This window comes from Etheostoma spectabile, chromosome 11 (assembly GCF_008692095.1).
Source record: "Etheostoma spectabile isolate EspeVRDwgs_2016 chromosome 11, UIUC_Espe_1.0, whole genome shotgun sequence".
Lineage (NCBI taxonomy): Eukaryota > Metazoa > Chordata > Actinopteri > Perciformes > Percidae > Etheostoma > Etheostoma spectabile.
Genome location: NC_045743.1, coordinates 14,972,118 through 14,995,222, shown reverse-complemented (window position 1 = coordinate 14,995,222; position 23,105 = coordinate 14,972,118). Strand labels below are relative to the sequence as shown.

Sequence of the window (23,105 nt, the reverse complement as noted above, 5' to 3'; positions counted from 1 at the left end):
AGCTGCCTGTCAAAACAACGTGGAAGACACTCCACTTGCAGCTCCAAAACCCTTCTCACCTGGGAGACATTTATTTAGGGAATTTGAATTGGTTTGTGATCATTTCAGGGTCACTGTCTAGGTAACTTCTTGTCTTCAGCACTCAGAAGTGACAGAAAGTAATTTAGTACAATTATTCACAAGTTCACCGGAAGCAAGATTAGTCCCAAAAAGGTTTTTTCAACAAGCTATGGCTGAAAAGTACTGCTTGGGCATTTATTAACCTCAATATTAACAATCTGTTAATTAATATATGTCTGTTCTATATAAGGTAACAGACCATTTTAAACATGTAGTTAATGTTGTAGCTAAAATGGAACTTCAACTTCTGCAACAAAAACACTTAGGGTTAGAAATACAACAGAGATTATTTTAGAATTAGTTACGTAAAACTATAAATGTGGACGTAATGTCACGGACATACCTACAGTACATCATGGAATAAGGTTGATTGGTAACACTTTACAAAAAGGTATGCATAAATGTAGGTAGTTACTGAGGAACAAATTAGTAACAAATGGTTAGTTAATGATTAGTTACTGGTAAACAGAATGGTAGCTACTGTTTTTCAAGCACTTCCCCTCTGTTTATTTTGTGGATAGACCTATAGATATACAGTACGTATGGATGAAATATGAAATATTATGACTGAACGCCCTGTCACAACTCAAATGCCTTCCCGCTATAATGGCAATTACAAAGCGCAAATATTGTCTGTATAAATGAGACCACTGTTCTCCCTACCTTTTCTGTTCTCCCTACCATCTCACAAGTCACTTCAGAGGTATTGTCAAGTCACATGGATTGGATTTCAAATTATTTATTTCTCAAAAGGGGTAACAAAATATATGAGATAAAATGCCAAACATATCAGATGTATATAGAAATACAATGTTCTGAAGTGTTTCCGCCATCTTGAAAGATTTTCTTCAACTTGAGCAACTAACGTACATATGTCATGCTGCCTTCACTCCGATTGGCAGTCGCTTTGTCGCATCACTCAGCATTTGTATAAAATAGACCTCTTGTCTATTTTGGTCCTGCCTGGCCACTCCCATTAAAAATAAATGGCAGCCTGTCGCTACAAATCTTTCGCTAACCAATCATTACTCATTCATTTAGCAGTAGCTATCAGTAGTGCTTGAGTGACTGTCAATCAGTAACTAATCATTAACTAACCATTTGTTACTCTTTAATTCCTCTTCGTTCCTCATTTCTTCTTCAGTAACTACTTACATTTATGCGTAGCCTACCTTATTGTACAGTGTTACCGGTATATTCATTTTAGAACATGAGCATTGACTTTTGGTTTCACACAGACACAAACCCCGGTCTTCTGAGTGAAAGTCATGTGGTGTGTGACCCATCCACCACCCCAACCTGCCACATGGATTTTGGCAGGGTGGTTGATCGGGGTGGCAGATAGAGACCGGGCATTGCGTCCCGCGTGTTGCAGTCGTGCAACTTTACATTCTCTTATTCAATTCAATTCAATTTTATTTATAGTATCAATTCATAACAAGAGTTATCTCAAGACACTTTACAGATAGAGTAGGTCTAGACCACATTCCATAATTTACAAGGACCCAATAGTTCTAGTAGTTCCCTCCAGAGAAAGCAACAGTGGCGCTGAAAAACTTCCTTTTAGGCAGAAACCTCGGACGGGCGGTGTCTGACAACTGTTTGGGGTTGAAATGAAGAGTGGCAATAACAGTCACAAAAAATCTTACCTGCTGATTAACTAGCCCCGGAGCCATGGAAAGACTGACTAGCCCCGTTTGACATGCTAGCTAACGTTAGCTAAAATTAGCATGTGGTAGCAAGATTGCGGTTAGATTTTTGTAGTAGGCAAAGCAGTTCGGGTAGTAGTAAGCAGTATAATGGCCGCATTCCTATACTTATGAAATAGAATTCAATGTGGAAGTAATCCAAGTATTCAGAATACGTTACTTAGTTTGAGTAATGTAACGGAATACATTGCAAATTACAGTTTTGAGCATGTATTCTGTAACGGAATATGTTTTGAAAGTATCTTTCCCAACACTATCTACAGTGCACACTACATTCTACGTTAGCATTGAACATTGGTTCTGTATGTATCTAATTTAAAAATTAAATAAAATAAAAAATGGTGGAAACATACCTCTGCCTCTAGAGAGGGTGAAGTGTATACATCCAGATCACCAACTATACTAGTATTTAAATATTGTATTCTCTAGGGCTGGTACAGCATAGGTTACTGGCTTTAGGATGTTCAATAATGTATACAACTAGACAAACAGCTACAGTCTGCTGCGTTTTTTATGCTTCCCATTGTTCCAGGATCTGGATCAGTAAGTCTCTTGCCATTCCCGCCTATCCGATTCCACATTTACAAATATTGCACAGCAGCACTGTGGAGCTCTGCCTCTATTCCTCCTTCAGCATATAATATATAAAGATCATGGCTAAGAAACACCCAAGAAAAAGATTAATATAGAACCGTCAATTGTTTGTGCTGTGAATTTTGTCATTGCCTTTTATTTCTGTAATGAGAACATTTTCTCCCTTCTCTTGCCCTGCCTTAAGGTGACAATGAGCGTCTTCTTTACACTTTCGTTATCAGAAAAACATTGCTGTTATTAGGTTGTCAGACACGATAGAGAGGGAGATCAACAGAAGAATAGAGTTTTCTTCCTGAATAATAAGTGATTGTTTGCATGTGTGTTTGGGTTAAAGTTTGTGTAATTTTCAGCCCCAACTTCCCCCTAATGTTTCTGTTTGCAGCAAAAGACATTATTGCAAAGTCCTTTGAAGGTTTTGACTTTTTCACCTCCTTCTCATGTAACCTATAATTTGCCAAATACCTCAAATGTGGCGCACATACTTCTAGGTTTACTTTCTCCACAGGTTTTAAACATGTCCAGCATATTATTTTACGATTTGCCACAGTTACCATGTAAGCTAGATAAAAACAAGGGGCGATAGGGTGCACAGGTCAATTATAAAGATGTGTGTAAAGTCTGGGTCCAGTTAGTCAATCCTCCTAATTTCACAAGACTGGTATGATAGTGGTTTCATCCATGGAGACAAAACAGGGAACCTGAGACTGGGGACAGCTAGGGAGGAACAGCTAGCTTGGCTCGGTCGAAAGACTCTAGAATCCACTAGTTACATCTCATTCGCCATGCGCGTGGCTCGCTAGAGTCTTTTGTCCCTATGTTGTAAGTCTACCAGCACTGTGCTTGTTTTAATCATAAACTGTATAAACGTTTGCTTGTTGTACTGACAGCTGGCTGTTTCTGGGTTTAGGGATCAACATGTAGCATGTTAGCATGGTTAACAATAAACTCAAAGTGCATACTAACGTAACACAAAGCACAAAGTGCAAATGAGGCTGATAGAAAATCAGATACGCTATCATCAAATAAAGTATTTGATATGTGTAGATTTTGATCTGTTGCTGGTGCCAAATGAAAATCAAATCCTGAGGATTTATGCTTAGGGGAACCCGAATGTCTGTAAAATTTCAAGGCAATCCATCTAATAGTTGTTGGGATGTGAAGCAAATTGTTGCATTGATGGATTAGCATTCAAACAGATGGACTGACAGACCGACATCAGAATCCCTGAAGCTATGCCGCTAGCAAGGCTAAAAAGGTAAAAGTTGGCCCACAGCTGTTCTGTGACAAAGACACGTCCCCGGCCTTACAACACACACAGGGTGGAAGTAGTAGGGATAAAGCATGGCTCATACCTGCCATAGATCCAACTTAATTCCACTGTCAAATCAGTACTCTCTGATGACGCTCATTCACACATATTTTCTTCTGTTATAGCAACCTTCCAATGTGTTGTAGCATCTCAGGTAGAAAAAAAATGGTGGCGCTTCCCCTAGTTACCAGATTTAAAAAGAAAAATTGCATTTTAGAATGTGCCAATAAGTGCAGTTTTTTTTTTTCCAAAGACAACTTCTCAATAGTGAAGAATAAATGCAGAGGCCATTAAAATAAATAAATAAAGAATGTCATTTCCCACACCAATATAAAAAGGTTTGTCAAGGGTAGACTGTGTGGTGACAAAAACCATTTAGGGGCAGTGATTGTAGCAAAACAAGCTTTAAGACAACCTTCAGAGAAAGGGAAGTTTGGGGTCCCTTACTGAAGCTGCTCCCCCCACGACCCGACACCGGATAAGCGGACAAAGATGGATGGATGGATGAACGGACTGTGTGGTAACAAAAAACATTTAGGGGCAGTGATTATAGCAAAAAATAATAATAATTCTGACAATTTTACATAAATGTCACCGACTTTAAGGGCAACTGGAAAATAAGGATGACAAAGACACAATTGAGATTTCATCTACGTCAACCTCTTTATACAAGTACACGAATAAATACATGCCATTTCTGTGACAAAAGAAAATTCCCATTGAGTCTTTAAAGTAGGTGTCAATAATAATAGAGCAACAATTGATGATATAAGCAACTTACAGCACTGAAAAGAGAATAAAACAGCAACAATAGCAATTTCCAGCAGTAAGTACACTTTAATATTTTGGAGTGGCCATTACACTTTCAGGTTTGCATTGCAATACAAAATGTCCTAAATGATTTAATGCGCGTTGAAATACTGTAGCCGTAACTACAATAAATGAGTATTTTGTCTCATGAAAAATAACAGTGTCTGTGTTTACATGACAGACAGATATGGATAATGCTACTTTCCGAAAGAGAAAATATGAGTGTGATTTGTCCATAGTCACCAAGCAGCAGAAACAGGTAGAGAGCAACATTTGTGAAACTGTGCACTTTTTTTCCAAAGGTCACAATAGCCATATGGCTGGGTTTGATTGGCAGTGACCAGGTTGCTGTTGAGGCTGAGCACCAAGTCTCCCTCAGCAGACCGCTATTACTGCTGCATCTTTGACTTCATCTTAACCCTTTGAAACATTCGTAGGCGCACACCGTAGCGCGTTGCAGCTGATGCCGTTTACAACAGAAAAGATAAATCACTTTGGACATTACAATACAAACTGGAGCAGAAGGTTGCCTATTCTTTGATCAAAGTCCTATGAGACCTGAATGGATAGTCCTTTACCTGGGAAAGAGCAATGTCTTATCTGAATAACTGTTGGATGTCTTACTTACATATGGCCCATTGTTACATAATTGCCACCTAATTTTCCAGCCGCGGGGCACATGGTATGTAAATAGTATGCTTCCTTCAGTCCACCCTATTACCTGAGGGAAATTGCTATGTAGGTGTACAAAAGGCCATCCGGCAGCAAAAGCAATTGGGAAACGGAAGGCCTGCTGATTAGCACGGCGATTGTAAGTGCTGCGGGGGAGCCAAACTTCAGCTGATCCCACAGCGGTTAGTCGGGTCAGTACTAATCAAACGCAATGAATGGAATCAGAACAACGTCCGTTCACGCATTTGATAAAGCACATTCAAAATGGATGGAATGAATAGGCGTTTTTCCTCCAAGATAATTAACCCTCCTGTTGTCTTCGTGTCAAGTTTGACCCCTTTCCAAAAAACTTTCTACATCAAAAATGTGGGTTTCTTTCAAACAAAATTTGGGTTTTGGGTTTCTTTCAAACAAAATTTCCAAAAACTTAACGTGGATGGTTCCCAACAACGCTCTTCACAAGTTAAATAAATGATCAGTTCACTACTTCCCTTGAATTTGGGTGTTTTACATCAATTTTATAGCATTTGGAGAAAAAACAATTGGTAAAAGAACCTTAAAAAAAGAGAGAAAATGTCAAATAAAGTGACAAAAATGTGAAAAGATGTTGAAAAAAGTAACAAAACTGTCAATAAAGTGACAAATGTAAAAAAAAAAAAAAAAGCTTTAAAAATGTGGGGGAAAAGCCAAGAAAATGTCACAAACAAACGTCGACAAACGTTGAAAAAAGTGACAGGGAAAAAACGACAACCACAACCTTGATAAAGGTTTTTCATATTAAATTTCCAGGTCGGTGGGAAGGCAACACGAGGGTTAAACAGCTGTAATCGATAGATGTAGCCTGCGGTTTAGCTTTCCCTGTGATACCCGTCAGATGACCATAGTGAACCGTTTGCAGCATGTACACATGTCAAAGAGCAGAAGGAATGAAGTGATAGATGCAATGTCAACCCGAAGGACCAACATACACAATCTGTTGTTTAAAATCCATGTACCAAACAGCAGATGCAAACTGTTTATGAACTTATATAAACAGACATAATAATGATAATAATAATAATTTCATTCATTTAATTTCAAAAACACATTTCATATATCATCTCCACTACAATGAACTGAAGTTGGTGCTGGACTTTACAAAGTATCTGTTTTGCCACAATGCTCATGTCTCATCATACCTGTCAAACAAATGCAGTTGCGGCTAGAGTGGGCCTGCTGTGCTGAAGTTTCTAATAACACACCCTGACATCCATGTGTTACAACTGAGGTGGGTGCACGCACACACACAAGTTGCTGATGCAATTATTGCCCGTAGACCTCATGCAGATAAATGTGAGCAGTATCGCTGCATCCCGCTGTTCCCTATTATAAATAGCCTTTAATGAATCGTTACTTTGAAATCCACCCATCCACACTTTGACATGAGTTATGTGTTATCATTGTTCAGAGAGCACACTGCCAGGAATCATCAGATGGGGCAATTATTGCTTCTATCAGTTTAATCTGGTTTGGCCACAGCCCTACATGTTGAGCTAAGATTGCGTGGTGGTGTTTGAAAGTTTTTCTTTTTTTCTCCCTCACACTTAATTTGCACTCTCGGCTTCAAAAGGGTGATACTAATAGTATAAGGTAGGTATGGGTATTTTTTTTGCATAATTGTTTTTATGTTACTTTATCGACTTGTGTGTTTGCTACAATATTGATTCTAAATAATAAAGACGTGGTTTGAGATCTACCATTTGCTGCAAAACACCGCCTACTTCCTCGCTATACAGATAATGAGCCACTTATTTTACTCCTTGCTAGTCTCTTTACTTTAAGGGTCCAAAATGTCAATGTCATACTGACCTAAAATAATACATGGGGAACATAATTATACCCAACAAAATGAAAAGGTAAGAGACCTGATCAGAAAGAGACCCGACCACAGTCAGGCTTGATCCAAATAGTTCCGAATTCGGCTGACCTGAACAGACTGGCACCAATACGGCCCACAGGATGATACACCATCAATTACCAAACAGCCATAGCCGTGTAGAATAATACAGCCGCATAACACAAACACACATTTCTTCTGTGATAATTATAACAACATGTAATCAGTGCCGATAGTGGGTCCCACACCGATCCACTAAAATACCTAAATTCAATGTAAACCAGTTCTGTTATTCTGCAACAGCCGTGGATTTAATCAAACTAACCACAGTGGATATGGAGTCTATAATTACACTATGACAAATATGACAAATTAGAGACTGCAGCTACCTATGGCTGTATAACGAGCGAATCAGCTGAAAGGGAGGGCCTTCATATATGCAAGCTATTGAGGGTAACAAGCAGCACAGTTTGCTGGCAAGAATTATACACAAACACAAAAGATTGGCCTTTCTGGCATTACCACATAATCTGAATAATTGGAAACGGAACATAAAAACAGGGTTCAGTGAAAGAATATTTAGTTTATTTATTCTGCAGTGTGTTTGAAGCTGCGTGGCTGCAGATGGTGAGAGAAACGAAGCTCAAGATGAAACACACAAGGTGTAAAACTACTCATTTAAATGCAAGGGATTAGTGGTTTTGTTCAAAAATATTGAGCACTCTCACTGTTGCTCTGCTTTCAAATGGCAAGAAGGCCTTGAAATCCTCAACCAAATAAGGTTTAATCTCCCAGAAAAACAGATAAGGTATGCAGCATACATTTAGTAAGTATATTTCAAATGTTGTTATATGATGATGAATGCAAATATACTTGTGGTGCTTATGTTGTTTATGGTAATTGTCAGCATTACATCCTGTGCACCAGGAGATTGTTCCCAGGAAACAGCCACACAGCACAAGCCGTAAATGGAAGACTTCATAAATTGCTTAAAGCTTGAGTCCCTAAGTAAAAAGGGACGGCAACATAGACGCATTCCTGTGAAAGGCATAAGGATTATTACGTTCAGTCTGTATTCAACATCCGCCACTATCCCCACACTGAAGGGGCATCGTGGCTCAATTTGGGAGGCAGGTTTGGTGGGTATTTTCTTAATTACAGAGCCAGTAGAGTGAGCACAGTTATTTAGTAAATCACAAACAACAGTAATTATAGCACCTTTTACAATTTTGCCACTTATTATTGGAAAAATTAGTTTTCTGACAGGTTAAATGGATGTTTTCCTCCAGAATGTTTCAGTTGTCAGGTTGTTATTGTTTGTCTAAGTGAAGGTCTGTTAAGGTCTGCTGGAGATGGGAGGGGCGTTATTGAACAATTCACCAGCGACTGAAGGCTCTGATGTAATGCACTGCATGGCATAGTGTAATCAATTTGCCTGGCAACGTTTGGCATACAGTTCCACAGCTTTACAAATAAAAATATTTCACAAGCTGTAATACAGAATGGAAATACTAGCATGGGAATCAGTCAGGGAGAACAGATATATAAAAAATCTCTAGGATAAATAACTATGGGAAATTTCTCATCGCAAAATCCATTAAGATTAATGTACCCGTTAGGATGAACACACATAATCTGTACCATTTAATCCTAATTAATTCACACCCTGGTTTGACCATTAACACTTGATATCTAATTGTTTAAGTGTTAAATAATTAAGAAGAAATTCAACATGTACTGTACAGTATGTCTTTTTTGTACTGTTGATAAGCCACTGGAGGTGTCTCTCTTACACACACACACACACACACACACACACACACACACACACACACACACACACACACACACACACACACACATACATACTGTACACTTGAGACACAATCTGCTCTGAGTATTTGCTGAGGGAGCGCCTCTATCTTTTTAAAAGGCAAGAATGGGGGCGGCATCTAGCTCACCCAGTAGGAGCGTGCACCCCTAGGCTGAGTCCTTGGCAGCGGCCCGGTTTCGAGTCCAACCTGCGGTCCTTTGCTGCGTGTCATCCCCTCTCTTTCTCTCCCCCTTTCCTCTCTATCCACTGTCACCATTGAATAAAGGGAAAAGCCCCAAAAAATTATCATTAAATAATAATAGTAAGTAAATAAATAAATAAATAAATAAAGGCAAGAATTGCAAAGAAAAAAAAAGCAAGACATTTCAAATAGGCTCCTTCTTTTTCTTTTTGCCACTGACAATCCTTTGTGCTGAAATGTGGACCTGCTCATTGTTTTGCTATTAAAGCCGCACAGTGGAGGTAGAAGAAGTAGGGACTGTTTCATGGCAGTCCAAATAGGTTGGCTTTCTATTTCTGACAGCAATAACAGTAGTAATACACTGCTAAGTTATTAAATGACAGACATGCTGTAATGCCAACAATGGCACTATGGTCCACTTTGACATTTATGTGATCCGGTGTCACAGTTTAGTGTTAAAGATCATTGTTGGTGTAGTAAGGTGAGGTTTTGTGTTTTTGATTTTCTTTTGTCACTCTGTCAGTAAATGATGTACTGAACACACATGAATGTAAAATGTGTGACATATATAATCATAAAAGAATTAATTATATATATATATATATATATATATATATATATATATATATAATTTGTTTCATAAATTAAGGATACAGATGATCTTCTTCTTGGATGTTTTATGTGAACTGAAGGTTCATTTTTCCCAAAGTTGATTTATAATAGAGACATTATGATTTAAAAAAACAAATGGAACTGATGTTAGCGCTAATGATCGGACACCATGCTATGATTAATATATAAACATGAAAATACATATAAACCATTCATTCTGCATGCATGAACTCACTGTTTAAGGGCTTAAAAAACATTTGTTCAGTGCCATTTAGTCAGTCAAGAGTCACCAGTGAAAGAAGCCTGTGAAGCAGTGGAAAGTACTGCCAGAGCACTAATGATGCAGAACAGCAGACTGGGTCTACAGAATACCAAGACTGCCATCCCATGGTCAAAGACTGAAGCCATCTTCCCTCTGAAGACGCCCCATGTAGACAGCAAGATATGGCACAGTTGCTAAAATAGGAGTTATTTTCTGTCCATTGCATTTATCTTATAGGTCGAGCGCAATTCCATTGAGTCTGTTTCTCTTTCTGTATAATGAAGGACTGTGATGGTGCTTTATCACATGAACATCCTCATCCCCAACATTAGCTCAGATATAATGAGGGTTACGCAGAGGACGGGGGCCCTCTCTACAGAATGATAAAAGACCAGAGAGTGAGCCGGTGACACTGCATCGGTCATTAGTCTGGCTCACTTTGCCCTTTCATATATTTCTAAATAAGTGCCTTCCTGCAGGTTTAACGGACCACCTAATCTGCCTACTTAGAGGAGCAGGTGAAGAGTAGAAATCCAGAGAGGTGAGTGTCAGGCAGGTAAATGTGCTTATCAGAATTGTGACATGTTTAGCTCCTCTGGTGGAAATGCTGCCACATGCTTTGAAACCTGGTAGGTTTCATCAGTAATATAATTTATTTACAATTTATATTTAATATAATTTATGTAAAGCATGCAGTAATGTAACAGGCTTACGTCCCCATACATTTCTCGGCAGTATAAAAAGGTGACCACTAAATTCAAGAATTCAACTGGTGTCTGCAGGTCTGATCAATACTTGAATATACAATTCTGTCCAAAGGAGCAGAGAAGTAAGAGTCTTATCTCTACACAACAAAAAGGCGATTAATTTGAGGCCATGAGGGATATTTGGGTTGACACCAAAGGGGACTTATGCTGAAATAGTGTCAGATTATTTTTTTCAAATACAATTACAGTCAATCATCAAACCTGATCTCTACAGGAGATTTCTAAATAAAGCAGAATAAGGTCACTACAAACTTACTTTTGGTTAAGAGAGACACAAACAAGCCTATAGGAATACTACAGGAATATAACATTTTTAAATTACATTTTAGTCCTCTTTCTGTTTGGAAAAGGTTCTGTGCATAGAGAACATGCAGTCATAAAAGTCAGTGGTATTTCTTTCCTTTTACATAACAGAGGGAAGACACTTCCTGCCATCTTTCACAAGAAAAATATGTTCTAAGTGATATATGATTTGTCTCTACCTGGTGATGTAGTCACCCATTTTCATGTTGTGAAATGAGTTTCACCGTCCCAGCCACCCCAGGGACCTTAGCAATGAAAGCCTGCACCTGGTTCATCCTGCCATGTTTGATAAGCCTAGGAGGTTTATAAAAACTGAGGTAGTATATCATTGTCAAATTCAAGAAAAACAGGCTGTTGGCACTCTTTTCTAGATGGCAGAGGAACAATCAATGCAGAATGAGTAACTGCAGGGATTTTTGACTACACTGGGGCACAGAATGCCCTAAAGTGAAAACAAATAACAACCATAACATTTCACTTCAGTGGCTAATGTCAAAGTAACTGTAGTTATTAGTGAGAGCAGTTCCAGTACCTCCACCAGCCAGCAGAGGGAAATATGCAGCACTGAACCAATTCCCTTTCAACTTAATCGGTTTCAAAATTCTAAATCAAAAGTGAAACATAACTTTCTATTGGTGTAATACAGAAATCAAAGGATTGATCAGTGTGAACTTGCAACATATGAATATAACAAGAAATAATGTCCAGTATTTACAAAGACAAAAAACAAAACCATTTATTCAGCAACACGGTCGCTGTAGAGATTGAAGCATACTCACAGCAGCAGTAGGTAAAAGAAAAAGGGAGGACATGTTACAAAGAATGGTTTAGGCAGTGGTAGAAACATCTTGTTCACTGTAGCACTTGATTAAACAACAGTTAAGAAGTTGGCACCCTCTTCAAAGCTTCACACACACACAAACAAAAAGGTAGTAGGATTTTCTGGTTAATGCATATATACTCAGTTATTAACATACAAATCTGTACATCCACCAACATAAGTTAGATTTTTTTTTGTGATTTTGTTGGCACAAACTGTTTAAAAATCTCCAGCATGACTCCGTTCAGCATGAAGTCCACTTCTTAGGTATTGGCAATGTAGTACATGTTATTAAAAAGACAAAGCAATAAAAAAAACATCAGAACTATTTAGAGTCATAAGATGGTATTGATTATAATGCAATTGTGGACCAGAAGCATGATGGCCTCCTGGATTGTCATCACCGGTCTCACAGTACACACTCCAAACATCAACAGTTGTGTAAAACAGGAAATAATCTGCACTGTGAGAAGGGCCAGATTGTGTGAATATATAATAATACTCTCTGCACTATATAATGCCAACAAGGAAACGTTGGAAAAACCCCATTACAACCTTCTTTTCACAGCCTGAAAATATCTAACACATGTTAAGATGCAGTCCGCCTGAAAAACTGCAGCAACCATGTAAGGCTTGATAACCGTGAAATAAAATAACCCTCTTTGACAACAAGTCATCTTATTCCACTAATTCTTCTGTAGTCAGAAAATCACAAATCCTTGGAGGAACTAAAAAAAACAAAAAACAAAAAAAACAGCAGCCTCAAGGGCTCAAAAATGAAAACATCTGAAACTTCCAGCTATTCCAAACATGCTCTGAAGTTATACAGATCAGAGTCTGGACAGATGGATGAATGAGGCCAACATCTTCAATAGACATGACATAAATTATCACAAATTAGACAGAGAGCAGCATTAGAGTTCCTTGTAAATTGATGAACATAGGGGTCTATACTAAAAGACTAAGACGTATGCAGGCTAAGATAAAGAGCAGGTAAAGAAATTAAGAGCACTGTTTACTTGAAAAAGACTCAACATTTCTGGTGTAAAACACACTGAACCAAAGTCAAAGGCAGTATAGTCGCTAACTTTAACAGTGGAGAATGTCTTGAGCAGCAGAGTTAGTGTCAGTGGCAGTTTGGTCATTGGCTTACTATGAGCCATCAAGCACTGCAGTCTGAGTCACAGTCACAACAGTGGTTATCTTCCAAGGAAACAGCAACTCAGATGTCATTCATTAAAAACAAACAAAAAAACGTGGTTAAGATGAAACACTTAACTAAAACCAGCTATTTAAAAAATTTCATTTGAATGACAATGGCGAGTACGCTCTGCTAGGTTCACCAACTTAACAGATTTATTGTAGTTTGTTACTGTGGTCCATGAAGAGTTCAAAGTAAACAGCATCTTTCTCTGAAGCTCTTCTTGTTCTTCTTGTTCTTTCCCTTTCCATTTTTGTCTTTGTTTTCCGACATTTTCTTGCCTCGTACTTCACGCATCAGGTCAAAGAATACCTGTGGAGAAAAAAAACAACACTTTTTAACAGTCAAATCTGGTATAGTTAGGATACAATGAATCTCTTATATTTAAATATTCATTAATTTACAGTAATGTACTTGGTGTGATGTGTGTGTGTGTGTGTGTGTGTGTGTGAACGCACCTTGTCAACATTGGCTCTGGTTTTGGCTGATGTCTCCACATACTGGACGCCCCACTCCTCGGCCTTGCCTCGGGCCTCGTCCACAGATACCTGCCGACGCTCCTCCAGGTCCGACTTGTTCCCTACCACAAGGAGAGGGATCTTGTCCTCCTCCGCCTTCACCCGCAAGATCTGCTCCCTGCCGGCAGAGCAGAGAAGCATTTTTTCCCAGTTTCCATTGTGTAAATGAGTGATTGTTTTTTGATTGTAATAAAACATAATAAAACAGATGTCCTAATGAACGGAACCTCTTCAATGAACTGGTTGGTGAGATCAGTATAGGTGCCAGCCAGGGTATTTTGTAAATGATTGATTTTTTTTGTTTAACCCATTGTTTCTTGGTATGCCTGTCAAAAATGCTCCACGGTGTTCCTTCCACAATTTTGAGATTGAACGCAACACAGTCTAACAGAGCCGGACCCAAACGCAAGCACAGCAAGTCTCCTCTGTGTCTTAAGCTGCAGACTGTTGTATGTCCTGGTGTAAGAATCCTTTCCAGTAAAATACAGTCACACTACACCTTTTAGCTGACACCATTTTAACCGTTTAACATAACCAGCTAACATTACTAGTTAACGGTAGGCTAACGTTAGCTGCTGTATGGTAACTAGCGTCACGCCCTAGGCTGTTTAAAAACTGCATTGCAATAAAAATTTTTTATCTCAAACGGTTGTAATCTTTACACATTTAAATATTTAAATCAATGCTTAACTGATTCATGATTCATCGTTACATCCCTAGCAATGGTCAACATGTACAGGCTGATATTTTCATTACTAAACGTCAATCCCCATTGCAGCTTAAGGTAGAACCATTTACATGTCTTCAGTCCCATACACAAACAGAGGCAGGATAGAGTACCTGAACTCCACAGTGGCAGTGAATGACTCATGCTCTGTGATGGAGAAGACCAGCAGGAAGCCCTCCCCACTGCGGAAATAGTTGTCCCTGATGGCAGCGTAGTCCTCCTGGCCAGCTGTGTCCAGAATGTCGATTTGGACCTCCTCCCCATCCAGAACCACCTTCTTCCTGTAGCTGTCTGCCTTGGTGGGCTCATAGTCCTCCACAAACTGGGGATGAAAAGATACATTCCCTTGGAGATTTTAAAGCATAAAACATGCCACAAGCAGTATTTACATGCATAGAGAATCGTAAAAGCATGAGCAGTTATTTGTAGCCAGCTACTGTGGTAAAATGGAAGCATAGCTAAGCAATCAGACAGAAGACAGCCGTTATGCTGCTTGGTACATGACCATCTCTGACCTCAATTTAATGTTGTTACAGTAAACAACACTGTGGTCAAGCAAGTAGAGGACTAAAGAAAAGTGACCATTTTACAAGAATCTGTTAAGCAACCCCAAAACAACAATGGTGGACATGATAGAGAGATGGTTCATCCAATCGTCTGTCAGGTCTCTTTTTGAAAGTGCCTGCCCTTTTCCCAAGAGTTCCGCTTCTCAGATGATTCTGTGTGACAAACCGTTGCTTTACATGTGAAGCTTTTAGAGGAAGTGCTGACCCAGTCAACATGTTTAGCAAATAGGTGATGTCTAGATTAGGACGTTGGATACACATTAAAAAGTGAACTGGTTAGACAAAGAGGTGCTTTACTGTTAAAACCGGACTTCTCTATTATATAGCAATGTTAAACTGTTTACAGGACTGTGTTGACTCACCTCATCATACATGAACTGCAGGGTGAGGGCTGACTTCCCCACGCCCCCACTGCCCACCATTATCACCTTGTGCAGTGCCAGAGAGCTCAGGTTTTTACTTTTACCGGTAGCCATCACTGGATTCTTCTTTGTGTCTCTTTAACACACTCACACACATGCGCACACACACCCACACATACACTTCCTCTGCACCCAGATACTCTCTGACACAACCTGTGAATGACAAGAGTGCAAACATATTGATATGTACAGTAAATAACCTTTACACAGAGAGAACCCAAGTTCGTGGACAGAGGACAGTTGATACTTAACAGCTTTCACTACGACAGTAACTTGCCGTGCCAAGGTGCTAGGCTTTGCTCCAACAAATCTTGAATCCTAACCCTCACCCTTCCCATTAAAGTGCCAAATAGCCTATTCATGAATCCTAGAACTTTATAAAAATTTCCATTAAAAGGCCGTTGCAGCTGATCAGAAGTAATGAAGCTATCATTCTCCATTGCGAGGCGGCATTTAGGAATGCATTAAAATAGGGCATCATGTGCTAACCTCGTTAAAAAGGAGGGAGATGCCATGGGCAATCTATCTGCACTATAGTGGCCCTGCCCTCAGAAGTTGAAAGCTCAGAGTTGATTGCTTTCACCTGACTTCCATATCTTCTATCTCTGTCAGAAACACAACTTCCAACATGGTGCAAATTGACTACGTAGTAAGTGCTTGCCTGCCATGTCTTAACCTGCACAGCCTTTAAATAGATTATATCAAGAGTGGCACATGTGCACAGATTCATTAGAAGACAAGTCAAAACAAGTGACTATGCCATCAGTCGCTGTCTATTGGCAGAATACTTCAAGACTACAAGAGCTATGTTGGTTTTTATATCTTTGACCACAGGCTCACATATCTAAATGACTTGTAGGAATTTGACCTGTGATTGTATTGCAAAGAAATTAAGAATATTTATAGGTGTTATAGCAGACATTACAATAAACAATGATTGGATATTGGCAAGTTTAACTGTAATGGTCCACCGCATTATAATGGCCGTTAAAGCCATTGAAGGGCTTTTTAATGATCAATTGATCCTTTAGAGACAGGGTCTGGCATTTTGCCTTTCATTGTAAATCGATAGATGTATTCTACTGCCTTGTGTCAAGTTCATATGAATGACGTTCAGCTTGCATCAGTCTTTGGCAAATCCTAAACTCAGAGTTGTAGGGGTCAGCATTTGCTGTTGTTATCTGGGCTCCACCCTTGGCTATTGTGTTGTTTCGGTCAGTAACCAACCAGTAACCCAACACCCATTTAGTCCTCTCCCTACCAACTATGAACAGTCAAATAAAAAGTTGAGCATCTGGCAATTATGTCACATCATATAAATATACACACTGTCTTGTTGAGCAGAGAAGCAATAGAGCAAGGATTGTGACAGACCCTTTGACTAATTATCCTTAAGGTCTGTCTGTCACATGACCCAATACTGTTGCTGTCACGTCACAGGAACCAGTCTCTTTTTTCTTAACCTTCTTTCCCACTATCATTTTATCTCCATCTGTAGAAACAAAATGTCTGAGTCCCTCCTTTAGGGATGTCACACTAATGGGAGCACTGAGCTGATTCATAGCATTTTTCCCCAATTCCCCCCCCAAACTAAATATTTCATTTTCACTCATACATGAGACGGGCCTGTGCTTACCCAAAGGCAAGGAAACGAATTCCGTTGCGGAAAAAATAACGCTACTCCTATCGGGGGTTTTTGTGTTTCTACATTATTTTTTCAATAAAAATTCAGATACAGTCACCCCCCACAAAAAACCATACAAGCCCGTGTTTCCATAGTTGAAATAAAAACTCCGTGTGAAACTAGATCAATAAAAAAAACTTCTACTAAATTAAATTTTTTTTTTTGCACTTTCCCTGAAAACGTTCAAAAGAGGGGGTAAAAAGGGTTTGTTTAAGATTAACCTACCTTATATGCCACTATAGTTTGACAGCTGTGGCTACAAAGGTGTGCCCAGGTTTTCCACTCTCCCCGCAAGGAAGTTCCTGTGATCTTCCGTCTTTGTTTCCAACCGGCCCATGAAAGAGCTCATAGGAAGGATTCCACACACACATACACAAAATTACACACTTCAAAAAACCAATCCAAAAATCAGCATTCTGCAAACGGACCCTATCTAAATTATTTTTTAAACATCTTCCCGTATGCATGTCACCCCGACCCCCAATGCTAAAAATACCAAACCACAGGAAATTAACTGAAGGGCAAAAAGTTCTTGCAAAAAAGGCTTATGCAACTTTTCCAAAAGGAAGTTCAGACCTCAGGGCAGGGGCTCCACCATATTTCCACTAGCTGCAGTTCAACACATTGCATGCCTTTTTTGGAGGGTTGGGGAAAAGGGGAATTCCTTAGGTTTGCCCCCGATAGGGAACTGGAGCGTTTTGTTCGGGCCCTTTTTTAAAAAAGGGGTGAAAGTTTGGAGGGGGGGTACAGCCCCACTCGGGTTGCTAACTCCTGAAATAGGGTGACCCAAGCATGTGGGGCTCAGGATTCTTTGGAGTCCCTTTGGAAAGGGCCCAGTATTCCCCTTTCCGCTCATCTTACACTTTAGCAAAATTGCTCCAAGGTTCGCCAGGGCTAAGATACAAAATAAAAAATAAAAAAAAAAACCTTTCCCCTGTGCGGGGCTAGGATTTTTTACTGGGAAGAAAACCAAATGTTTCTATGACGTCAAATTAAAATTCTTCGCTAAGGTGCCTAATTCCCTCTAATAAAGCGAATACTAAAGTGTGTTGGTGTGTGTGTTTGTGTGTGTGTGTGTGGTGTTGTGTTGGTGTGTTGGGTGTGTTTTTTTGTGGGGGGGGAATTCAAGATATTGCCAAGTTGCAACCCCTGATGACTCTCTCCCCTTTCAGCATTCCTGAGGCCACAGAGGTAAGGGGGTTTCCCTTTCTCCCCATCGATGGAAAAAAGCAGGGCTTTTTCGGGCCCCAAAAGAAACCCACAAGCTTCTGAGAGCAAACTAAGCTCCGTGCGGCTGTTTCTCTCATCATCAGTGGGTCAAATGAGTCAACCCAAACATTGCGAGGTGGAGCTGTTGAATTTAAACACTCTAATGTTGCACAGACGCTATCTAGGTGAACACTAGTTACAGGATGTGATGTCATTTGAGAGGGAAAGAAATATGGTGAAATTCCTATAAAAAAATGTGGTAATATTCATCCTACTTGCAAAATTTTGCCTCTCCAAAAGTCTCTTGTACACCACTAACTAATACTAATAATTTATATTCCCCGTTGATAGTTCTGCTGCCAGCAATTCACAACTCCCTCTCTAAAGCACCAGCTGCAAAACGCTTGCTGTGTCTCATCCAATTTCTACTGCTCTTAGACTGAAAAGGTTCTTCATCAGTACTCTAACAAACGTGAAGGGGGGACTGGCCCCCTTGATTCTGGACATCTAACTAGTCATAATCACTGCCCACTGTGGAGGAAACAACACAACCTGGTGAGTCACCTCAGTCATGAGGTTAGTGTAAGAAGAGGTATTCTGTAATACACAACAACTGGGATTCAAGATCCTAAGGTTTGTTTATCACTGAGCGACCAATGATGCACAACTTAACAACAAACCACAGTGAACGGAGGCATCACCGAAATGTGTTTAGTCAAGATACGGCAGTTACTACGGTCATTGTCAGTTGAGATCAGGAAAAAGATTTGGCCTACTTGAAAAGACGGTATACAGCAAAGAAGAAGTTCTCGAAAAGCACCCCACAATGCATACTAACAACCCTTGGTCAGGAGAGTGCACAGAGGAGCCTTTGACAAAACCAGGCAGCGGGGAACTAAATCCTCACTGTGGTACAATCCTTCCTACTTCCGCAACTCTAAAAGAGCTAATACATCTCTTTTCTAAAAGAGATGTATTATTCATATGGAAATTATCGTCCAGGTGAAAATGTAGTGCCTTCTTTACTAATCCCATATGTTGCGATAGTGTATGAAGCAAATGCATGCACTACAAGATGACATTGGGATGAAAAAGCTTTTTCGGGTCAAGTCTATAAAACACAACAGCCGACCCTGATGATCTTATCCAGACACTCATGTCTTTCCCATTACTTAAGCATTCTACTGGATTGGTTCTGGGTTCATGGAAAAAAAAGTTCAGATCTGGGCATGCATTCAGAAACAAATCTGTTTGTTCCTCCCAACTGCCCACTACTTATCTCCAACTTGCTATATATTATTTTAATTTGCTTTACAGAAGAATAGGCTCAGTTACACTATGCTTGGGGCCTGCGGTGCTATCATGATTTACAATTTAGGGACTTGTATTCCATGACAGCACCACAGAAAAATCTAGCTAAAACCCCCCAGTTTCCCTTACTTAAAGTATTTAAGTAAGTCACGTTAGCATGCTATTGACATATTGGTACACTGTCTGATTTACACACCCTAAAAAGGAGTTGGGAATTCACAGCAAAAGCAAAAACACACAAACTTCCATAGACAATAGGATCTAATTCTTTCTATTTTCCTAGGTATTTTATGTGTAGCATGAAGTGTTTTACATTATACATGTGTATTTCGTCCGATTACTGTTAATTACTGTTGATGACCGCTCCCTGCAGCATATTTTGCAATGGCCAAATGGATAACATTTTAATTCCTCAGGCGTGGTTCATGTAGTAATTGACATTCCTTCTTCCCTGTTGACAGAAAGCAGACAATTGATGGCGGCTAGCTATGCCACATCACTATCTCCTGCAAATAATCGCTCACTTTCCAAGTCTTGTAAAATAAAAAAAAGTCACACACCAGTTTACTGCCCTTTCACTCCATTTCTGCTGCCAAAATTATTAGCTGATAGTTTTCTGACTCCTGTCCTAATACACACCAAGAAACCAGGTTATTTTGAAACCTCATCAGTAAATGAAAAAAACTTAGAAAAAGCAGAAAAGCAGATTCTCTTTGATTACTAGGTTAGGTCCAAAATTAGGGAAAGTCTTTCAGAAAATGCTTGTCTGATAAGTCACAGTAATATGAAATAAGAGGGATTACCATTAACAAAACAAATTCAAGCCAAAAATAACATGTCCGGAACTACAGGGAAAAACATCCAGACAGTCTTAATGGAGAAAGAGGAGGAATGCAAGGCCGGCAAAGTTACAATTACAAGACCTTTCTCCACCTCTAACGTCATTTGCTTGCAATCGGTCTACAACTATGTAGAAATAAATCGGTGCCAGAATTACAATTACAATCCAACAGTATCCTGTAGGATACTGGTTGAGCCATCCAAGACTAAAACCAATTCCTGAATTGATTTCCCTAAGCCGGCTAAAATTGTGCTGGATTCAGCATTGTGCTCATGGGTTGTTTTCTGAGCGGGTTGACTGCATGTCATACAAGGCGTGTTGACTGATATTCAGTGACACTTGCTGACTGGTCGACTCTCACAGGTTGAACCATTCAACAAACCTGGGGACACACTCAGGCGCGGAATAGTGGAAGACCTCACACGCAGCGGCTAATTTCACTTACGTGTGCGTTTCAGCAACACACCCTACACAACAATGATCTAATGAATCTGTGATCTCAATGAAATCGTTTATTATTTTCCAAGGCTTTTGACCAGCTGCTAATGTGTAGCGTACTACAACCTTTGAGATTGAGCGCGGGTTTTACGTCAAAGCAATGTTGCAGTGAGCAACACTGGGGTCTTACGCAAGACCGGGTTCACATAGCCGACAGCTGTCTTCTGGCAGTCCGGACAAAAACGCAAGTCTTCCAATTCTTTTGATTGGGGGTAGTGCATTTAGGCTGAGGCGGTGGGGGCTGCCGGGAAAAAAAAACAACTTTGGAAAAAAAGCTAAGACATATTCAACCTTTGGAGAATCGCAACCGAACGTCCGACGGCGGTGGCCAATCATGTAACCGGCGATTAGACTTGATGTTATACAGTAGTGAGTTTTAAATCAAACAACCTGCACTGGTCTAGGATGAAGTATTAGTACTTAGCTCTCATTGGCTTATAAAGGTGTAGTCTGAGATTCAATGTTTACCTCAAACTCGACCACAAGACAAACTATAATTATTCAGACATATGGAGAGGCCCAAAGCGGATCAGTGGTTTAAAATGAAATCTTTACAAACCTCTAATTCTAATTATTAAGTGACTAATGAAGTAGGCTAATAAGTAAGACAACTTTACCTTTTCATTTTAATATACTGCAGCTTTTTACACTTTGGATTGAGATCGTAGTCACCCTTGATATACATGAAAATGGATGATGACATCACTTTCCCCTAATACCAAAAAGTATTATTATTAATGTTGTATAAGTGTGTGTTGCTTTCCCAAAACTATCCCATCCATAAGCTCCTAAACCTATCTCCGCAAACCAAAAAAAGGCTGATACGAGTTGGAAACGTTAGTTACACCCATCTGTAAAATGTAGTATCATTAAAATTAGCAGTCACTAGTCAACACTAAATGCACGTTGGTTATCCAGAACCAATATAACGGTATTTATTATATATAAAAAACGGTACTATTTAGACCTTTATGTAATAAAGTAGATTTAACTCTTCCTTTAGTAGATTGGTCATAGAGGAAATAATGTGACCTGGCTGCATTTGACCCCATAGAATGAACTAATACATGCCCCCATGGTGTGGTGGAAAAATACTCAGTCACACTGTTTTTCTGCTGACAGTTAGGATCATAACAACGTTAGCTGAAGAAACCATGAGCCAGCTTGGGTGTGTCATCTTCTCAATGGAAAAACTTTTCAGAACAAACTCGTTGGGGCAATTCCTGACGGGAATATAGCTACATTACAACAGCTAATTTTAGCAACAAGCTAATCAAGCATAATATTAGCTTCACTAAACCCACAGACAATACCTAACCTACGTTAGCTAGCTAGCTAGCTACATCTGTCAACTTAATGCTAGCATAGCTAGGCTAATTCTTGAGTTTACAATAGCTAGCGTTAACACTAGCTACTGTCTAACGTCAGCTGACCATCAACACAAAAGCTCATAAACATGGACTTTGTTAATACGACTACCGTTTATGCTAAACAACATACAGCAGCACCACAACGGTTATTAAATTCATGAAAACACATTAAACATAGAAGGCAAATTGACGGAGTGCCCACAAAATTAATGCAAATCTTGTAACGTTAAACAGTGACTGACAACTAAACCGCTAGCTAACCTAAAGATTAGTTGCCAACGACTATTAACATGACGTCTAATGTTAGCGTTATACCAATTTAACATAGGCATACATGACATCCAAACTACGACACTAAAGCAGCCATTGTAACTAGTTAAGGAAATCACACAGAGTTTATTTGAACGCATCTTGTTTTAAACGGTCGCCCTTCTGGGTCCATTGGTCGCTCGTCGTTCATTAAAACAGGTGTGGTACTTTGTAACTCTCTTCTTACACAGTCGTGTCAGAAAACACCCACTTCTTTCACTCCATTAAGAAATTTCTGAAGCCTTACCAAAGCCGGATTTGTATTTCCACGGGTGATGTTATCTTGATGTTTGCATTAAGAGAGCATTTCGGGGCATTGGTTCTCCAAAAGCAAACTGCTCCTGCAACAAAAGCCCCACCTTCCGGATGTAAAAACTACAAATGACAGGATGTAACGTCATCATGGCCTTTCGTCTGTCGTTCATTTATTTAGACTTTTTACTGAAATTATTTACAGAACACAAGGTTGACCCGTTCAATGTAACATCTGACTATTGCTTGAAAAAAAGGTTACCAATAATTAAATCAGTTGAAAATTAAAAATGTCAAATCCATAATTTGTTTTTATGTTGTTTTTTAC

At 39.4% G+C, this 23,105-nt stretch overlaps 1 protein-coding gene across 1 annotated transcript; it reads right to left on the bottom strand.

Moving 5' to 3' along the window:
- Positions 1-11,759: 11,759 nt before the first annotated feature.
- Positions 11,760-22,921, bottom strand: ralba (v-ral simian leukemia viral oncogene homolog Ba (ras related)). Its single transcript, XM_032529813.1, has 5 exons — positions 22,773-22,921; positions 15,244-15,456; positions 14,429-14,637; positions 13,529-13,706; positions 11,760-13,382 (listed from the first exon to the last, which is right to left on the bottom strand). The coding sequence occupies exons 2-5, from the start codon at positions 15,355-15,357 to the stop codon at positions 13,260-13,262; spliced, it is 624 nt and encodes a 207-aa protein (XP_032385704.1). The 5' UTR covers positions 15,358-15,456; positions 22,773-22,921; the 3' UTR covers positions 11,760-13,259.
- Positions 22,922-23,105: the final 184 nt, after the last annotated feature.